At 38.0% G+C, this 15,175-nt stretch overlaps 2 protein-coding genes across 2 annotated transcripts; one reads left to right on the top strand and one right to left on the bottom strand.

Moving 5' to 3' along the window:
* Nucleotides 1–540: 540 nt before the first annotated feature.
* On the bottom strand, nucleotides 541–4,108 carry LOC147864470 (putative serine/threonine-protein kinase PBL7). Its single transcript, XM_087320325.1, has 7 exons — nucleotides 3,575–4,108; nucleotides 2,902–3,152; nucleotides 2,067–2,199; nucleotides 1,531–1,789; nucleotides 1,318–1,450; nucleotides 1,135–1,224; nucleotides 541–1,050 (listed from the first exon to the last, which is right to left on the bottom strand). Exons 1-7 carry the CDS (start codon nucleotides 3,747–3,749, stop codon nucleotides 871–873), a joined length of 1,221 nt encoding a protein of 406 aa, XP_087176451.1. The 5' UTR covers nucleotides 3,750–4,108; the 3' UTR covers nucleotides 541–870.
* Nucleotides 4,109–8,804: 4,696 nt separating this feature from the next.
* Nucleotides 8,805–10,156, top strand: LOC147864469 (putative aspartic proteinase GIP2). Its single transcript, XM_087320326.1, has one exon. The coding sequence runs from the start codon at nucleotides 8,856–8,858 to the stop codon at nucleotides 9,963–9,965; it is 1,110 nt and encodes a 369-aa protein (XP_087176452.1). The 5' UTR covers nucleotides 8,805–8,855; the 3' UTR covers nucleotides 9,966–10,156.
* Nucleotides 10,157–15,175: the final 5,019 nt, after the last annotated feature.

The following is a 15,175-nucleotide window of genomic DNA, read 5'->3' as shown; positions in this document are numbered from 1 at the left end:
CAAGATGAGTCTTAAAGAATAAATTGATTTCAAACACCGTAAAAACAAAAGCAAACTTTTTACTGTTGTTTGCAAAGTTCATGGATTTAAGATTCATTGGAAACACCGATCAATACATTTTTTGTATATTATCATTTAAAACCATTTAATATACTGATCACCAAAGACATTTGGCTCACGGATCCAAATCTTCAGAAACTTTTCATTTGCAATAGTCAGCTTTGAAACAAGAGTTCAATGCAAAGTACCCCATATTCTTGTTTCCAAGCTTTTAGCCTTGAGTTATTGCTCAAAAGGCTTTGAAACGAGAATTTTCAATAGTAAGTATCAAATCCTTATTTACAAGCTCTAGAACCAAAAAATATCACGGGATAGATATTTGTTTAATATTAAGCAAACTGGATTACCTCTGACATGGAAACATTACTAAAAACAAAAATTTTAAAAAAACAATCAATTCAACACAAATTCGAGACTTGGCGATTGACACTTGTACTTGTTTGCAATTAATAATGCATCAGAAGCCTGGGGAGAAGCATGTAATCAAAGGTTTTATGGATGTGCCCCATGTCAAATACACAATAAAATGAGTTCTCGGGGATGCCAATGTGTAACACGCTTATATGAAACAAAAAACTTCAATTACACATCCTTCTGGACATATATATATGCAACAAAAAACCTCAATGAGTTTTTCTTGAGGATGGCACTATGGCATTGTGCCTAAGGATTCCCATGTTTCCATTGTCTCTAAAATCCTTTCCATTATCTCTCGTAGCATTTGTAGCAAATAGATGGCTTTTTTGTTTCTATTTAACATGCACTATTTGTACCAATTTGAAAAGAGCAGCACACGCCTAAATTGGATCATCAAGCATTGTCCATTGAAGATGGGTTGAAGGTCACATTTTGGTGTTGCAATTCATTGGTCGCCGCAATCTTTTGTACACTTTTGCTCTTTAAAAGAGGGATGAGAGATTGCACCACATCCGTCATAAGAGGTCGGTAATCCGCCTCAGGTTGTACACACATTGCAGCTATTGCAGCCACCTACAAACATACATACATACATACATATATACAAGATTGAGCAATCTTTTGATATGAAAAGAAATATAAGTGTTCTTCACTCACTTGTATCAACTCTTTCATTGCATACTGTCCTTCAAGGAGAGGATCGACCATCTCAGCAAGCTTTTTCCGGTCCGTCAGACGAGGTAATGCCTGAAAAGCATATCAAATCCTTTGTTAAAGGTAAAAGACGAGAAAATGGTATCACTACAAGATCCATCTTTTCTCAAACTAACAATTGTTTACCCATGATACAAGAACTCCTTGCCCCAAGGGTCTTTTCATATCAACAGGAACCCGACCTGTTAACAACTCAAGCAACACTACTCCATAACTATACACATCTGACTTGGTTGTTAAGTGTCCTGTCATTGCATACCTAATAACAACAAAATATTGTCATTGGTTGTCTATCATGAAATATGTAATATTGTTAAGCAAAATGATGAAAAAACTAACTCAGGTGCCACATATCCATGAGTTCCTAGAACTCGAGTCGATACAAGACCACCGATTTCATCAGATCCAAGCTTCGCCAGCCCAAAATCTGAGACCTTCGCATTGAAATTCTCATCAAGAAGTATATTGCTACTCTTAAAATCTCTATGTATTACGGGAGGGTTTACACATTCATGGAGGTATTCTAGTCCCCTTGCTGAATCAAGGGCTACTCTCATTCGGGTTTCCCAATCTAGAAATAGAGGGCTACCTGGTATTCCTGATAATAACCACATTAAGATTGGATATTAGGGTTTCATCAACAAAAGAAAACCATCATATGCTTTAGAGTTTTTCATGTGGAAAAATAAGATTTGAAAAAAACCTTTTATTAAACTATAACATTACATGGCTAGAAATTTATCACAAGAATATGATGCATGGAGAACAATAGGCATAAGTATTACTATGCAAGAAACATGAATAGGTATTGCAAAAATTTAACATAACCTGAGAAAAGAAAAGAAAGTAGGAAGTGCTGCAAATTATAATCATACCTTTCGAGTAAAGATGTTCGTGCAAGCTGCCATTTGACATGTAATCATAGACCAGGATTCTATGGGTTTGGTCAGCACAATAGCCTATAAGCCCCAAGAGATGGGGAGAGTGCAACTTGCTCAGCATGTCTACCTACATATATAGAAGTGAAACAATACCAATATGTCATTAATAAAATTGATCTTGGAGAATAGACGAAATGTGTAAAAATTCTCAGGACACACTCACATCCTAGCACAATATGAGTAAGCTATGCTTGGATTTACTATAAGCAACCTGTATACTCTTGTTAGATTATTCAATGATACATTTAGATTTAGCACCCTGACATTGACCTGTACCCCATGTTGCACACCAGATAGAGTACCCCTAGCTTTCCCAGGCTCTCAACCTATAATTGGTTTCATACCACAGTATTGCTCAAATCATATAAGCCACTCGTGAACAAAATCATAATAAATTATTCCTGAAAAACATAGATGTAGATTCACCATTGACCCATATCACATATGCCATGCCAAAAGTAGTTTATCCCTAGATTTTCTTTGATATCTAACTACTCTTGGACTTTTGGCCATATACATAGATTAACCATATCCTTCCTAGGCTCTCCAGCTAAAATTAGATTATTAGCTAACAGCTATAATGTTGTCGCCACATAAGGCACCTAGACACATTAACTCATCCTAGTCATCTACCAATGTACCATATTGGTGTCATGATCTTGCATTCATATTCAGAAAAGAATGGGAGTTGCCACAGCATAAAGTGCCCAAGGTAATCTATACTTTCTTATACACACATATTGTGTGAACTTACACAATGAGAACATACCTCCACACGAAATTCCAAGTCTCCTTGCTTGCTACTCTGATCAAGTTGCTTAATTGCAGCTGTTCTTCCATCAGGCAGCACCCCCTTATACACCGTCCCAAACCCACCTCGGCCAACCACATTTGCATCATGGAAATTGTGGGTAGCTACTTGTAGCTGCTTGTATGTAAAAACAAGTGCAGCTGAATGTTTCCCTGCCGCATATTTTGCACTTTTTGAAGCTGAATTTCCCGCAGAATCACTCTTGAACCCTGCTTTATCAAATTCAAAACTGAAGTGCTTAAGGAAGAGGGTAAAAAAAACATTTCTACTTCCATCAAATCGACCATCTAAACTCCAGCTTTAGGGAAGACAAGAATATTAATCATACAATCATGGAAAGGACCATCTAAAACTCAACTTTAGGTTTAAAATATATATAAATATGCATATGCATTCATCAACTATAACAATAAAAACGCCAGATTTGGGGTTTGCAAGAAAGGGAACAAAACAAAAGTATCATCAGAAGAACCCTTTTAAACCATCTGTTGGATAAGAGGGACAATCAAATTGCGTTACATTGCATTAAAATTAGCTCTCCAATGCTTAATCTTTTGAGAAGACATTGAAAGAAGACTATTATTTTTCCTTTTTACCGATCAAAATAGTGAATGGAAATTTGAGTACCTACCTTGACCATGGCTTTTCTTCTTCACTTTCTGTCGCATGTAGAGGTAGTAGAATAGAGCTACAAGCAAAGCAGAGACTGCTAAGGCAGAGATGACACTGAGAATAGCGATGGAAACATTGTTGCCATTCTTCTCTGGGCTACTCTGTGGTGAGGAAAATGTCATTCTTCTGGCCATAGCCTCCCCTGTTTTGGCCACAATGAGTGACAATGCTCTGGTTTCAGGGAAAAGCACTCTATTGTGGGCACTATTAGTAACAACGCTCTGTCTTAGAAAGAGAAACACTCTGCTTTGGCACTATCAGTACATAAAATCTCTGTTTCGTGAGAGAGAGAGAGAGAGAGAGAGAGAGAGAATCTATTTAGGGGTTTTTTCTTGAGGCTAGGAACAGTGTAGTTTCATGGAAGCTAAGAGAACAAATTGCTTGCAAGAGAGCACAGAGGATTTTGAAACAAGACAGAGGAAAACAGAGCATTTTGAAACAGAGACAGAGAGAAGAAACAGAGTCATTCTGTCTGATTGTTTTTGGTACTTCTTCTTCTTCTTCTTCTCTCTCTATCTCTCTCTCTCTCTCTCTCTCTCTCTCTCTTTAACTTGAAAATATGTGTTCTTTTTTCCCCCCAATTTTGAAAAACAAAAGAGCTCTCTCTCTCTCTCTCTCTCTCTCTCTATCTATCTATCTCTATCTATCTCTATCTCTATCTATCTCTATCTATCTCTCTCTCTCTCTCTCTTCAACCCTAAAGCCATTATCTTTGGATCCCCCAAGGCACAAAGGAAAAAACAATGACATTTCAATCACAAGATGGATGGGAGCATGTCCATGTCCATATCCATGTCCATGTCCATGCATCGAAACATCACGAGACTTGACATATTTCATATGCCTATCATGTATGTTTGTGTCAATCGAAGTCCGAACCCTAAACCCTTGTCGACTACAACTTCCCGTCACGTATCTTCCATGCTCGTATGCATCACATCATCGGCCATGATTCCTGCTAACGCACTCACAACTGCTCGTCCCATAGTAGTAGACATGCTATGCTCCATACATAGTTGGTGGGTGAACTACTACTATCTTCCTTGTTGGCGAAAACCGGGCTACACTCCATCTTCCACACCCATATACATCATTAGCCCTTGGTGGGTGTCACTAGCCCTTGGCTTGTTTCAAGTAACGTGTCAAAAGTAAGCAGTGAATTTGACCTAGACCTTAAATCCATAGACATGCTAACTAATCATCATATAAGGCTTAATTCACAATACCTGATTCATCCATCCTCTATGACTTGTCAACTTTGAGCAGCATATTAGGCATATATATTCATGAATCATAGGTCTATGTTGTTCGTGGCATCAAAATCCGAACAAAGCTCTATCTTCGACAACCATGTGCATGTCATTGATCATGAGTTTTGGTCACCAATAAAAAATGAATAACAAATTTTACCTGGATAGTAAATAGATAGACATGTTAACCAATCATTGTCTAGGAAATAATACAAAATATCTAATTTATCCATCCTCCAATACATGTTAAACAAGAATCCTCCAAGAAGAGGTTATCATATTTTCCATTATAATTTAATATTTTCTCTTGCTTATTATAACCTATTTATCTAGTTCACGAACTTATAGTTGGCCTAACTATATACCATTCAAGAAAACATAATTGTTCGTATTTTGTGGTTCAATTACTTTTCAATCTGGAAGTCATGAAAAAACAATGTTGTATTTCGGTATTTCGTAATATAGTGCCCATGATGCATCATTTATTGGGTATAGATACATGGTTTGGAGCTTTTAAACCTCTTCGTGATATTGTCATATGAATATGCTCATTGTGTTGTTGTGATTATGCATGCTTAGGACTCATAGGTATGTCAATTAGTCATTTCTCTTGGTGCTGGAATAGATTTTTTGAGCTTTAGCAAGGCAATGACGATTTTTTTAATCATAAATGATTTGTCATGTGACATTTCATCACTACATCGAGGTTTTCAAGACCTATTATTAAATTCACAGTCAATGTTTAATCCATTCAAAATCTTCCTTCCAGATTGGGACATTGCATCCTTATCACTAACCCATATGAGTTTACAACATTCTTCGTGAAAAATGGGACATTGCATCCTTATCACTAACCCATACGAGTTTACAACATTCTTCGTGAAAAATGGGCAGTCACAGTCACGATATATTTGACTATGATAACATGTCGTAAACAACAAAGAAGTGGATTTCCTGTACTATAGTTATTTTGATCTATAGATTAATTCATTCATCAACCATGAGTAGATGATGTCAAAACTTCAATCCTCACCAATTCTCTGGTCACTTTAGAATGACACGTCATGTATTGTGTTCTTTTATGAATGATCTTGTATTTCTTAGATATCATCAAGAGATTAACCGCTCACATTTGAATGGGTGGTTATATTTTTTGAATGACCCAAATATATGAATTCTTTTGAAACCCCTCAATAGTTCAAAAACCTAGAAATGGCATTGCATCAAGGAAATTTGTCAAAATGTGTAGTGCATGGTCTACATCTTTGCCCCAAACACACATCTTGATACATGTATGCACACACACACACACATATTAAAAGGAAGTTATAAATATTAAATCATGTGAAGTTTTATAGGTTAAATTTAATTATCTTCCATTGGTCTCTCCTATGGACACAACAATTACACAACCAAGAAGATGTAAAAAAAAACTTTCATGTTCGACATATCAAGTAAAGACACATGAAACCTTGAAACAAATATCAAGGCAATTTCAATACACTCTCGATAACTACTTTCATTTTTTATTTTATAATAATGGGTAATTGTTAAATAGCAATACTATTTATTCATTATGACATGTGGCGATGATCTGAAGACTCGTGAAATAACATTACTATTGGATGAGTTCTAGCCATATTTATAAATGGTAGGGTCAACACTCAAAAGTCACAACATTCCTCCATTTGAAGGCATATGAACTAAACCTTAAGCCCGTCTCCAATCAACTTAGCTCACTCCTAAACATTCAACCCTAGATTTGCTTGTAATGAAGGTTAAAAAGATCGATTGCACCCACGTGGCGAACATTATTTTTAAGGAACCTCTTCGAGATTCCATGAGAAGTTGACGAATGAGCATGAGGGGAATTGGGTGAAATCATGTGTAGTTAATGGAATCAACTATCAAGTTCTAGACGTTGCTCTGGTAGGCATTCAAGGACATTGCTCTTACCCACGTGTTCTTCTTTGCATCGAGATAAAGAAGGAATGCTTTGAGGATCCTACTAGGAACAATTCATTACCCCTAAAACAACAACATTACAACCAAATGGAAGATAGGAGTGCCGTGGAGTACGCATCCTAATTTCTTAGCATGACACAAAGGATGCAAAGGCACAATAAAACTAGCTACCTAAACATTGAATGCAATGTTTCATCAACAAGACATGGTAGTAAAAGTGAGCCCAAAATTGTTAGAGACAAAACATGATTATGCAAAACTGGAGAGAGCTCATTGTGACCTTAGTTATCTAGTATTGTGAATTACAATGATATTTTGAATACTTTACACATTGCATAAGTGAGCAATGTAGAGTTATTTGCAAAGATTGTAGACAGGGTGTCATGTTGAAGATAAGGGTGGGAACTCAAGGATACTACGGAAATGTTGCAAAAACAATCAAAACTTGATATAGGGTTGGGTGCCTTATCGTTTAAGCTAGTAAATTGGATTGCGCAACAATATGATTATGAGATTTTTGAACTAGAAGCGAGAGCTCCTATATTAGACATGTTGAAATTAGGCGGGTTAAATTGCATGTTATTGTGTACTAAATGCACATGTTGATGCAAATTGCACATGATAATATCAAACACAATGTTTTAGATAAAATTGGATATTTTCATGAATATCCATACATGGATGACGAATCACACTACATATTTTACCATTGCATTAATTTATTGGCGTGTTCTTCACGTAAATGAGGCAAAAGTGTTTTTATTATGCCAACTTTCTTATAACAAGTGTATTGACTTTTTTTAGCATAACATTGAATCCTTGGGCGGCCCAACATACAAAATTTTAGTTGATTCCTTGGTGTTATTATTGATCAATAATCGAAAGTGGGAATATCATGTAGACATTGTTTAGAAAGTGACGATTTGGTTTGCACCTTATCTACACAAAGTTTGATCTCTGGGCTAATGTGAAAGGGACATACTTGTTTCCTGACATAGGCCAAATTCTACGATGCAATCTGTTTTTTCTTGTCAAAATTTTCACTCAAGTCTCATTTTTTATTTACTCTCTTCCGCATGCCAAATTGAAGGAACAAAACTCATTTTAATTCTGCATACTTGTCACTTTCAAGTCTCTCTTTTTTCTTTCCTTTCTTTCACCCATATAAAAGCCTTTGTTTGAAAAGGACTCAAGATCAATGTAAAATCTACTCACAATGTCCGGAAAAGTTAGTTAAAATTTTGGAGTTGAAATGCAAACCTTCAATTTTGAGATGTAACAAAACAAAACTTCCCAAAAATTGACACGCCCACACACATTTATGTACATAAAATATATACATCAATACTCAATTTGACTGAATTGAAGAGATTGTTTATGACTTTTAATGCTTGATGTTGATTGATCAATTAAAATCAAGATTAGTTGGGCTTCTTGGGCCTTGGCAAGGAAATGTGTTGGTGAGTTTCCACTCAACAACATTTAAAATAGTGAAAAATTGAGGAAAGGGATAACATTTGCATGAGAAGCGGAAAACATACATCAATATAGATTTCTATGGGGGTCCACTTACATACATAAATATAACCAAATGGCAAGTTATAGAATGCTTCCCAAACTTTGAAGCGATTGATCAAATCTCCCAATGGGCGCCCTCGATTCAAACCATTGTGAGGTGGGGGCATGTTCTGAAAAGTCAATCTTTTCAATGTGGAGAGCCACAACATGTAATCGATTCCCGAAAGCTAAACACATATCGTCTCGCTAGGTGTCAGGCGCGTAATGTGTTGTGAGGTGTCAAGCCCATAATGTTTCTAAAACATGTTATGCAATAGTAGACTAAACTACCGACTCCAACCCTGATCCTTCTGCCAAATAACTAGACTATCGGGCCCGACCTTGCTACCAATAGACTAATTGACGACCCCAATTCACAAGTGACATAGGTGGATAAGTTTGAACACACATCTATAAATGATATATTGAGTAAGAAGAAGGAATTGATCCAAAGAAATCATCATCATCATGACTATGAAGAACTTCTTCTCTACCTTCCTTGTCATGCTCACCATTTCCATAGTGTGCTCCTCCATGGCCACATTGCACGTGTCCTCAACCCCATTGCGCGCCGATCTCCACCTGGCCGATGATGTGTACACGGCGAGCCTGCCACTTGGCACACCACCTCAGCCCCAGAATGTGACCATCACCTTCACCGCCCCCGTGTCCACCGTCCGGTGCGCCTCCTCTGCCTTCCAGCCCTCCAGATCCTCCACTTTCCACCGCCGCCACGGACACTTCGAGGACACCCTCCGTCTCAACCAAACCAACGGCAGGCCTCCGGTCGTGTCAGCCGAGGTCCGCCATGTGGCATTCCGGTGCGGCGAGTCCGGGCAGGCGGCCCTCGGGAGCAGTGACCTGGCATTGCCAGCTCAGATCTCCGGCAGCCTACCTGGAGCCGGTAAGGTCTTTGCATATTGCTTGCCGGATGGGCCCCTTTTCCTAGGGGGAAGCCAGGATGGGTATTTTGTGAGAGGTGGGCCGGCCGGCGATTACCGGAACCTCTCCGATCTCTTCTCTCACACGACCCTCCACGTGTCATCATCATCGTCACGGGGTAGCCGTGTGTCCGGCCCCTACTCGATCTCAGTCCGGGACATTGTGGTCGCCACGAAACCTCTAAATCTAGCCCCCTTCCGGCTCTACATTAGCGCCACGACCGCCTACACCCGCTTGGAACACAAGCTATACCTCCGCGTGCGCTCCACCTTCCGGAAGGCCATCGGGTTCGGCAGCTCCACACCTTCTGTCCCATTGTCGACCACTGCCCGTTTCGACACTTGCTTCAATGGAACGAAGTACTTGAGCACGCGCTTCGGCCCTAGCGTGGCCGAGATCGACCTCAATTTGTCAGGCGGCGCTGTGTGGCAGATCTTCGGCCTGAACTCAGTCGTTAATGTGGCCGGCGACGTCCTTTGTTGGGCGTTCGTAGATGCCGGTGTGAACGCTCCATCTGTCCTGGGCACTTACCAACAACAACAAAGGTTCGTAGAGTTCGACCTTGCTAGGTCCCGCCTCAGTTTCACTGGCATTCTCTTCGGTTATCAAACTACTTGTGGAAACTTCGATGATTAGTAGCTCTACAAGTAAAAAAGGGAACTTGGTGTCTCGTATAATCGTATGATAAACAAATTATCGTGGAACGACCTTTCGTCCGCCCTATTCATGGCAAGGGTTCTACTTCTTTGCTTTTGTCCCCATTGGCATGTAGTAGCAAGTAACATGTAATAAATTATATAATTCTAATGCAATTTCCCTTCAATCCACTTCTTTGCTCCTTTAGCTACACACTAATCATGGTTAAAGATAATGCATTGCCCTTGTTTTAGCAACCGGCTTGTGTTCCTCTTTATGCAATTGCTAAATGAATGCACTTGTTTAAAAAGTGTGGTGTTTTTGTTTTTCACACATACAATATTGCCAAATGCATCACAACTCTGATATGCATAATCATCCTTTTATTCAATATGCAAGGCTCCCTACCTATGAGCTAAGGGTTTTCATGTGCACAAATAACCCTAGTTTACAATTATGAATACCCTATTTTGTGAAATTAATGCACCCATTTTACCCCACGCATGCATGATCAAAACTCAATTTGATTCACACCTACATCAATGACATTTGGATAACTGGATTAATGATAATCATTCTTGCTGGATATACATAACTCAAACCCCATAATTCATGCAACCTACCCATTGAAGTTATGTGGAAATGGGATTGTGTTCTCAACTAATGTTTGTGCTAAGACTCAACAAAAAGATGTGTTGTAGCTAGTACACATTGGGTGGAGACGCCAATTAGTTGAATAAACCTTATGTGAACCCTTCAATCCTAAACATAAAAGGAGATAATTTGGAGTTTGGAGAAAAATGTATTTGAGTAATATTGTGGTAGCTTTGCTACCTCTCTTGGTGTATTGTCTTCTTGTTCTATTTATGATTGTTTATCGATGAATATCACTTACTTCTTGCATAGTCAATGTATAAGGTAAATTGTGAGAAGTATGATGACTGGTCAGACAATCCCGATAATTCAAGAGTGATACTCAAACCTCCATGGAGAAGGGTGAGTACATATGTAAGTGCATTAATTTCATATAGAGAGTTTTTAACAAAGCAGTGACCAATGTTGGGCAAAGTTTTTAACCCCTACCGGAAATTTTCCTACTGCTTATGATCCTAATTGGGAATTAAAAATTTTACTGGACCACTTTCCTACGAGTGATAATGTCAACCGGAACATGCTAATTATATTTTTTTACCACATACCAAAAAACAATTTAGCACAAGATGGGGGTAACAACATAGATAGAGTACATTCTATGGAGTAATTGGTTTGGAGTTTGTGGAGTCAGCCCTCTAGAAATGGTACATGCGATTTCGCTCATGAGTTAGTTAACAAAGAAAAAAAATATTGAACATTAAAAATAAGTGACCTCACCCTATATGAAAATCATAGAAAATTGAAAGTAGCTCAAGAATTAACATTGCACTACAAGTAATCTATATCACTAACCTATGAATGATTAGTAGTAGAAAAATCTATAAAATGGCACATAATCATGCTTTGAGATTACATTATTAGTCATTGTTTAAACATAAGATCTATATGCCACATAACCATAATCTGGGAAGATGGAATATGAATCAAAGACTTGTGAGTCAATTCATGCTCTTTTCTTCTCAAATGATTAATGTTGGTTTGAGACCCAATTCTGATCAAATCTCCAGGTATATGTTGGGCATAATTGTGATCACAATTATGTATTTTGTAAAACTAATCACATAATTGTAATCGGTGTTGTGATCAGTCATTGTTCAGTTCACAAAAAGGGACACACTAATAACTTGGGTCCACGAAAAATCAAGAAGCATACAAGAGTCGATTAATTAGAATCGAATTGCTTCATATGGGAAATGGCATGATTCTTGGCTCCACACATATTGCTAATCATGTAGGCAATTCCTCTCTCTCTCTCTCTCTCTCTCTCTCTCTCTCGTTCATAAGACAAGACATTGGGATGGATGTGGCTTCCAGACTACGAGAAGAATCCAACAGAAAAGATGATCAGGTTCACTGAAGATGAATCTAGTATTCGTACCCATTTCTTCTTCTTCTTCTTTGGTGAAGTTGGGGGCTGGATGATCAGGTTTATTATTTGGAATTGTAATAATTTCTGACATCTCCTTCATCATCATCATCGTCATCATCATCTTGGCCGTGTTGTCGTATTATTGGGTCAAACATTCCTTTCCGTTTTCTCACGAAACCACTTCGCCAAAAATGAATGGAGAGACTACATGAAGAAGAAGATCAATCTGGATGTTGATGATGCACCCGTGTTCAACGAAAGTTGGAAGATTTTGAAGCCTCCCCGAGCATTGTTGAAGTGAAGCTAGAGGCATATAAACCTAAATTAGGGACCATCGGTCCATTAAATCAAAATCTTGAGCCGTCCTTTAATAATTTTAAGGCACTATGTGTGAAGAAATTCATGGAAATACATAGGATATTAGCTGTGGAAGACCTCATACAACACCTCAACTCTAATCCAGAGTATGAACTTAGTGAAATCTATAAACTCAACCTCTATTTGTTTAGCAACTAAGTGAACTTAGTGAGATCTTATTGTTCAGAAACTCATAGGATAATAAGAAAGCATTTCAACCTGTGTATTATTAGATAAATTTTATCCTCAAATTTTTATTTTACAGATACATAAGCATTATTGCCATCTCCCAAGGTTTTTATACCTTCAACATCATACCAAATATGTGCATATATATTATGATCACAATCATGGGTGGTTTCAGGTTATCGACATTGTGTGAGATAGATAGAAATAAAAGTGAACGAAATATTAATGTCATCAAAGGGCCTGATATCAAAAGTTACATCCATTTCGAGTCAAAGGCAGAGGACATTGAGAAGAGGTAATACATATTACAGACACACAAGAAAAGAGGAGAAAGACGGGGAAAAGAGAGATTCGAGAGTGGGGCCAGAGGGGGGGAAACAGGAAAAAAATACATTGAAAGAGGGGGAAAGAGAGAAAATCGTTTTTTTTAACATTATTCTTTTTTAAAAATGCATAAATAGCCGGTTACAAAAATATGAACCAGCTAGATTTCGGTGTTTGGGAAATTCTAGTCGGAATTAGTTCTCGCTCCCCCCTACCTTGGCCGGCAAATGTCCCAACCCAACTGGAACGCTGACACTGTTCTTGGGACTTCGCCCAAAACTAGCAGTGACCCCTTCTAATTTGGAAGGATTCACATACAAGATGATATGTTGATTTGCCTCCTCGTGGATGTTCTATTTTCTGTTCTCCCTTGCTTTGCCATGATACCAACATATTGTAAAAAATGTCTTACACCATCGAATCAACTCATGTGGGAATGCCATGCTCTTTCAATAAGAACAAGTTGTCTTTAATTATAAGTAATAAAGAGGGAAAAATATTGCATATACTCGGGCGATATTATGGGCGATTGTACAAGGTCAACCAATGTTATATAAGCTAGAGGATGTTTTAGAATCTGCTCTTTCTTCGAGACATGGTCTAATTCAAAAAACAACTATACCCCCGAATAGACAAATAACGACCTTGTAAAATTGAAATATGATGATTGGCAAGTAGTATCACAATTTGGTATATTTAGAAGGCCAAGTGCTTGAAAATATTCCAAAATGTGACAAACACATGCTCAAACAATTACTTGGATTTGGACAAAAAAAGTGCATAACCTCATAAGTTCTTTGGATAACATAAAAGGTAATCCGCAACAAGCAAAGTTACAACGATTGGAGTTTCATGCATATGGGACAAAGAAATATTTGATAGACATTTCTTTGACAATGTGAAGTGATTTTACTCTACACCAAAGTATTTATTTAAGTTGATTGTTAGAACCTAACCTTGATAAAAAAACGAGGGTAATCACCTATATGTACTCATTTCCTGCACAATGCAATATCTTTTCTTGGAGTTTCTTTTATGTAAAGTTCCCTATATATAGGCCTTATATCCCCCTCATAAAACTTTTGGTTTCCATTGCCTCATCTATTATCCCTCATCTTCGTCCATGTAAGCTCCTCGCCCTCCATAACTCCGCCTTAACTCTATTCACCATCATTATCTCGATTTGACCTATGCAAAATGAATCCCATCTCCAGGGCCTCACATTGAAGGCTCCCCTTGCACACCTTGTACGGCATGGTTCCTTCTTCTAAAGGGTATGTGGAACCGTGGATAATTCTCCTTGTGATCACGTGATAATTAAGTCATATGAATGTGGTTAGGCCAATAAAGCTAGATCTTGTGTAGTAGTTAGTTTATACATAAGTAGCTTGAGAGTGCCCAACACCCACTATTGTCTATCTCGGATAAACCATTAGGTGGTTCTCGTGAAGAACATTTGAGTAAGAACTTTGACGTCCCTTTCGGAGATTAGAATCATTGCACAAAGTTGTGTAGGCAAAGAAGGTGAGGAGGAACCACCTACTATTTTTAATTATCATTATTCTTGTTTTCTTGTTGGTTGTTCTCACTTCTATTAATAAGTTACGATTCCTCCCTATACACCATATTCATCTTCACCTTTGTTAATTATTTGTTTTTTATTTCTATCAATGATTGTTTTCATAATCATAATAATTATTAGTAAACACTATCATAATTATCAACTAACATTAATTGGTACTTAAGTGTTATAACCTATTTTTCTCTTGACTCTTGATCACTCCATGTAACAAAGTTGAGAATCTTCTTGTTGTATTTACACATCCTCATGAACTGGTTATCGCTTATAAAATTTTAATGTGATTTATCTTTCAATTATCTTGGGAGAAAAATTGTTTGAATTTTCTGTGGGCAAACAAGGAGTGCATTGGATTTTTTGGCTCGAAATTCCAAGCTCAAGAGAAAACTTTATAGGAATTTGCAAAATCGATGTATAATGAATCATCGAACCCTCCTACCAGAAATCCCATCTCATCAACACGAGGACTATTCCTTGAAGATTATGAGGGATTTTTTGGATCTTGATTGCGACCACCGGGTGAGGAATTATGTTACGGGCATGACCATATAATATCCTGTGGTAACAAGTACCATAGTATTCTATACACGTGGATACTATGTGAGGGTTAACCAAGAGTGTGAAGAAGGGAGAGAGCGGTGAGAGGAGCGAGCAGCAGAGCCATGCGCCAGTCCCCGACAGAGATTTGCGGTGTGGGCGTCTCACCAGGAGGCCCGACACAACGGAGCAGCGACGCAG

This window comes from Azolla caroliniana, unplaced genomic scaffold, assembly GCF_043228905.1.
Source record: "Azolla caroliniana isolate FFs.n. ecotype wild unplaced genomic scaffold, voAzoCaro1.0.p SCAF_5, whole genome shotgun sequence".
Lineage (NCBI taxonomy): Eukaryota > Viridiplantae > Streptophyta > Polypodiopsida > Salviniales > Salviniaceae > Azolla > Azolla caroliniana.
Note: the sequence above shows the minus strand (reverse complement) of the source record. Positions and strands in the feature narration are given on the sequence as shown.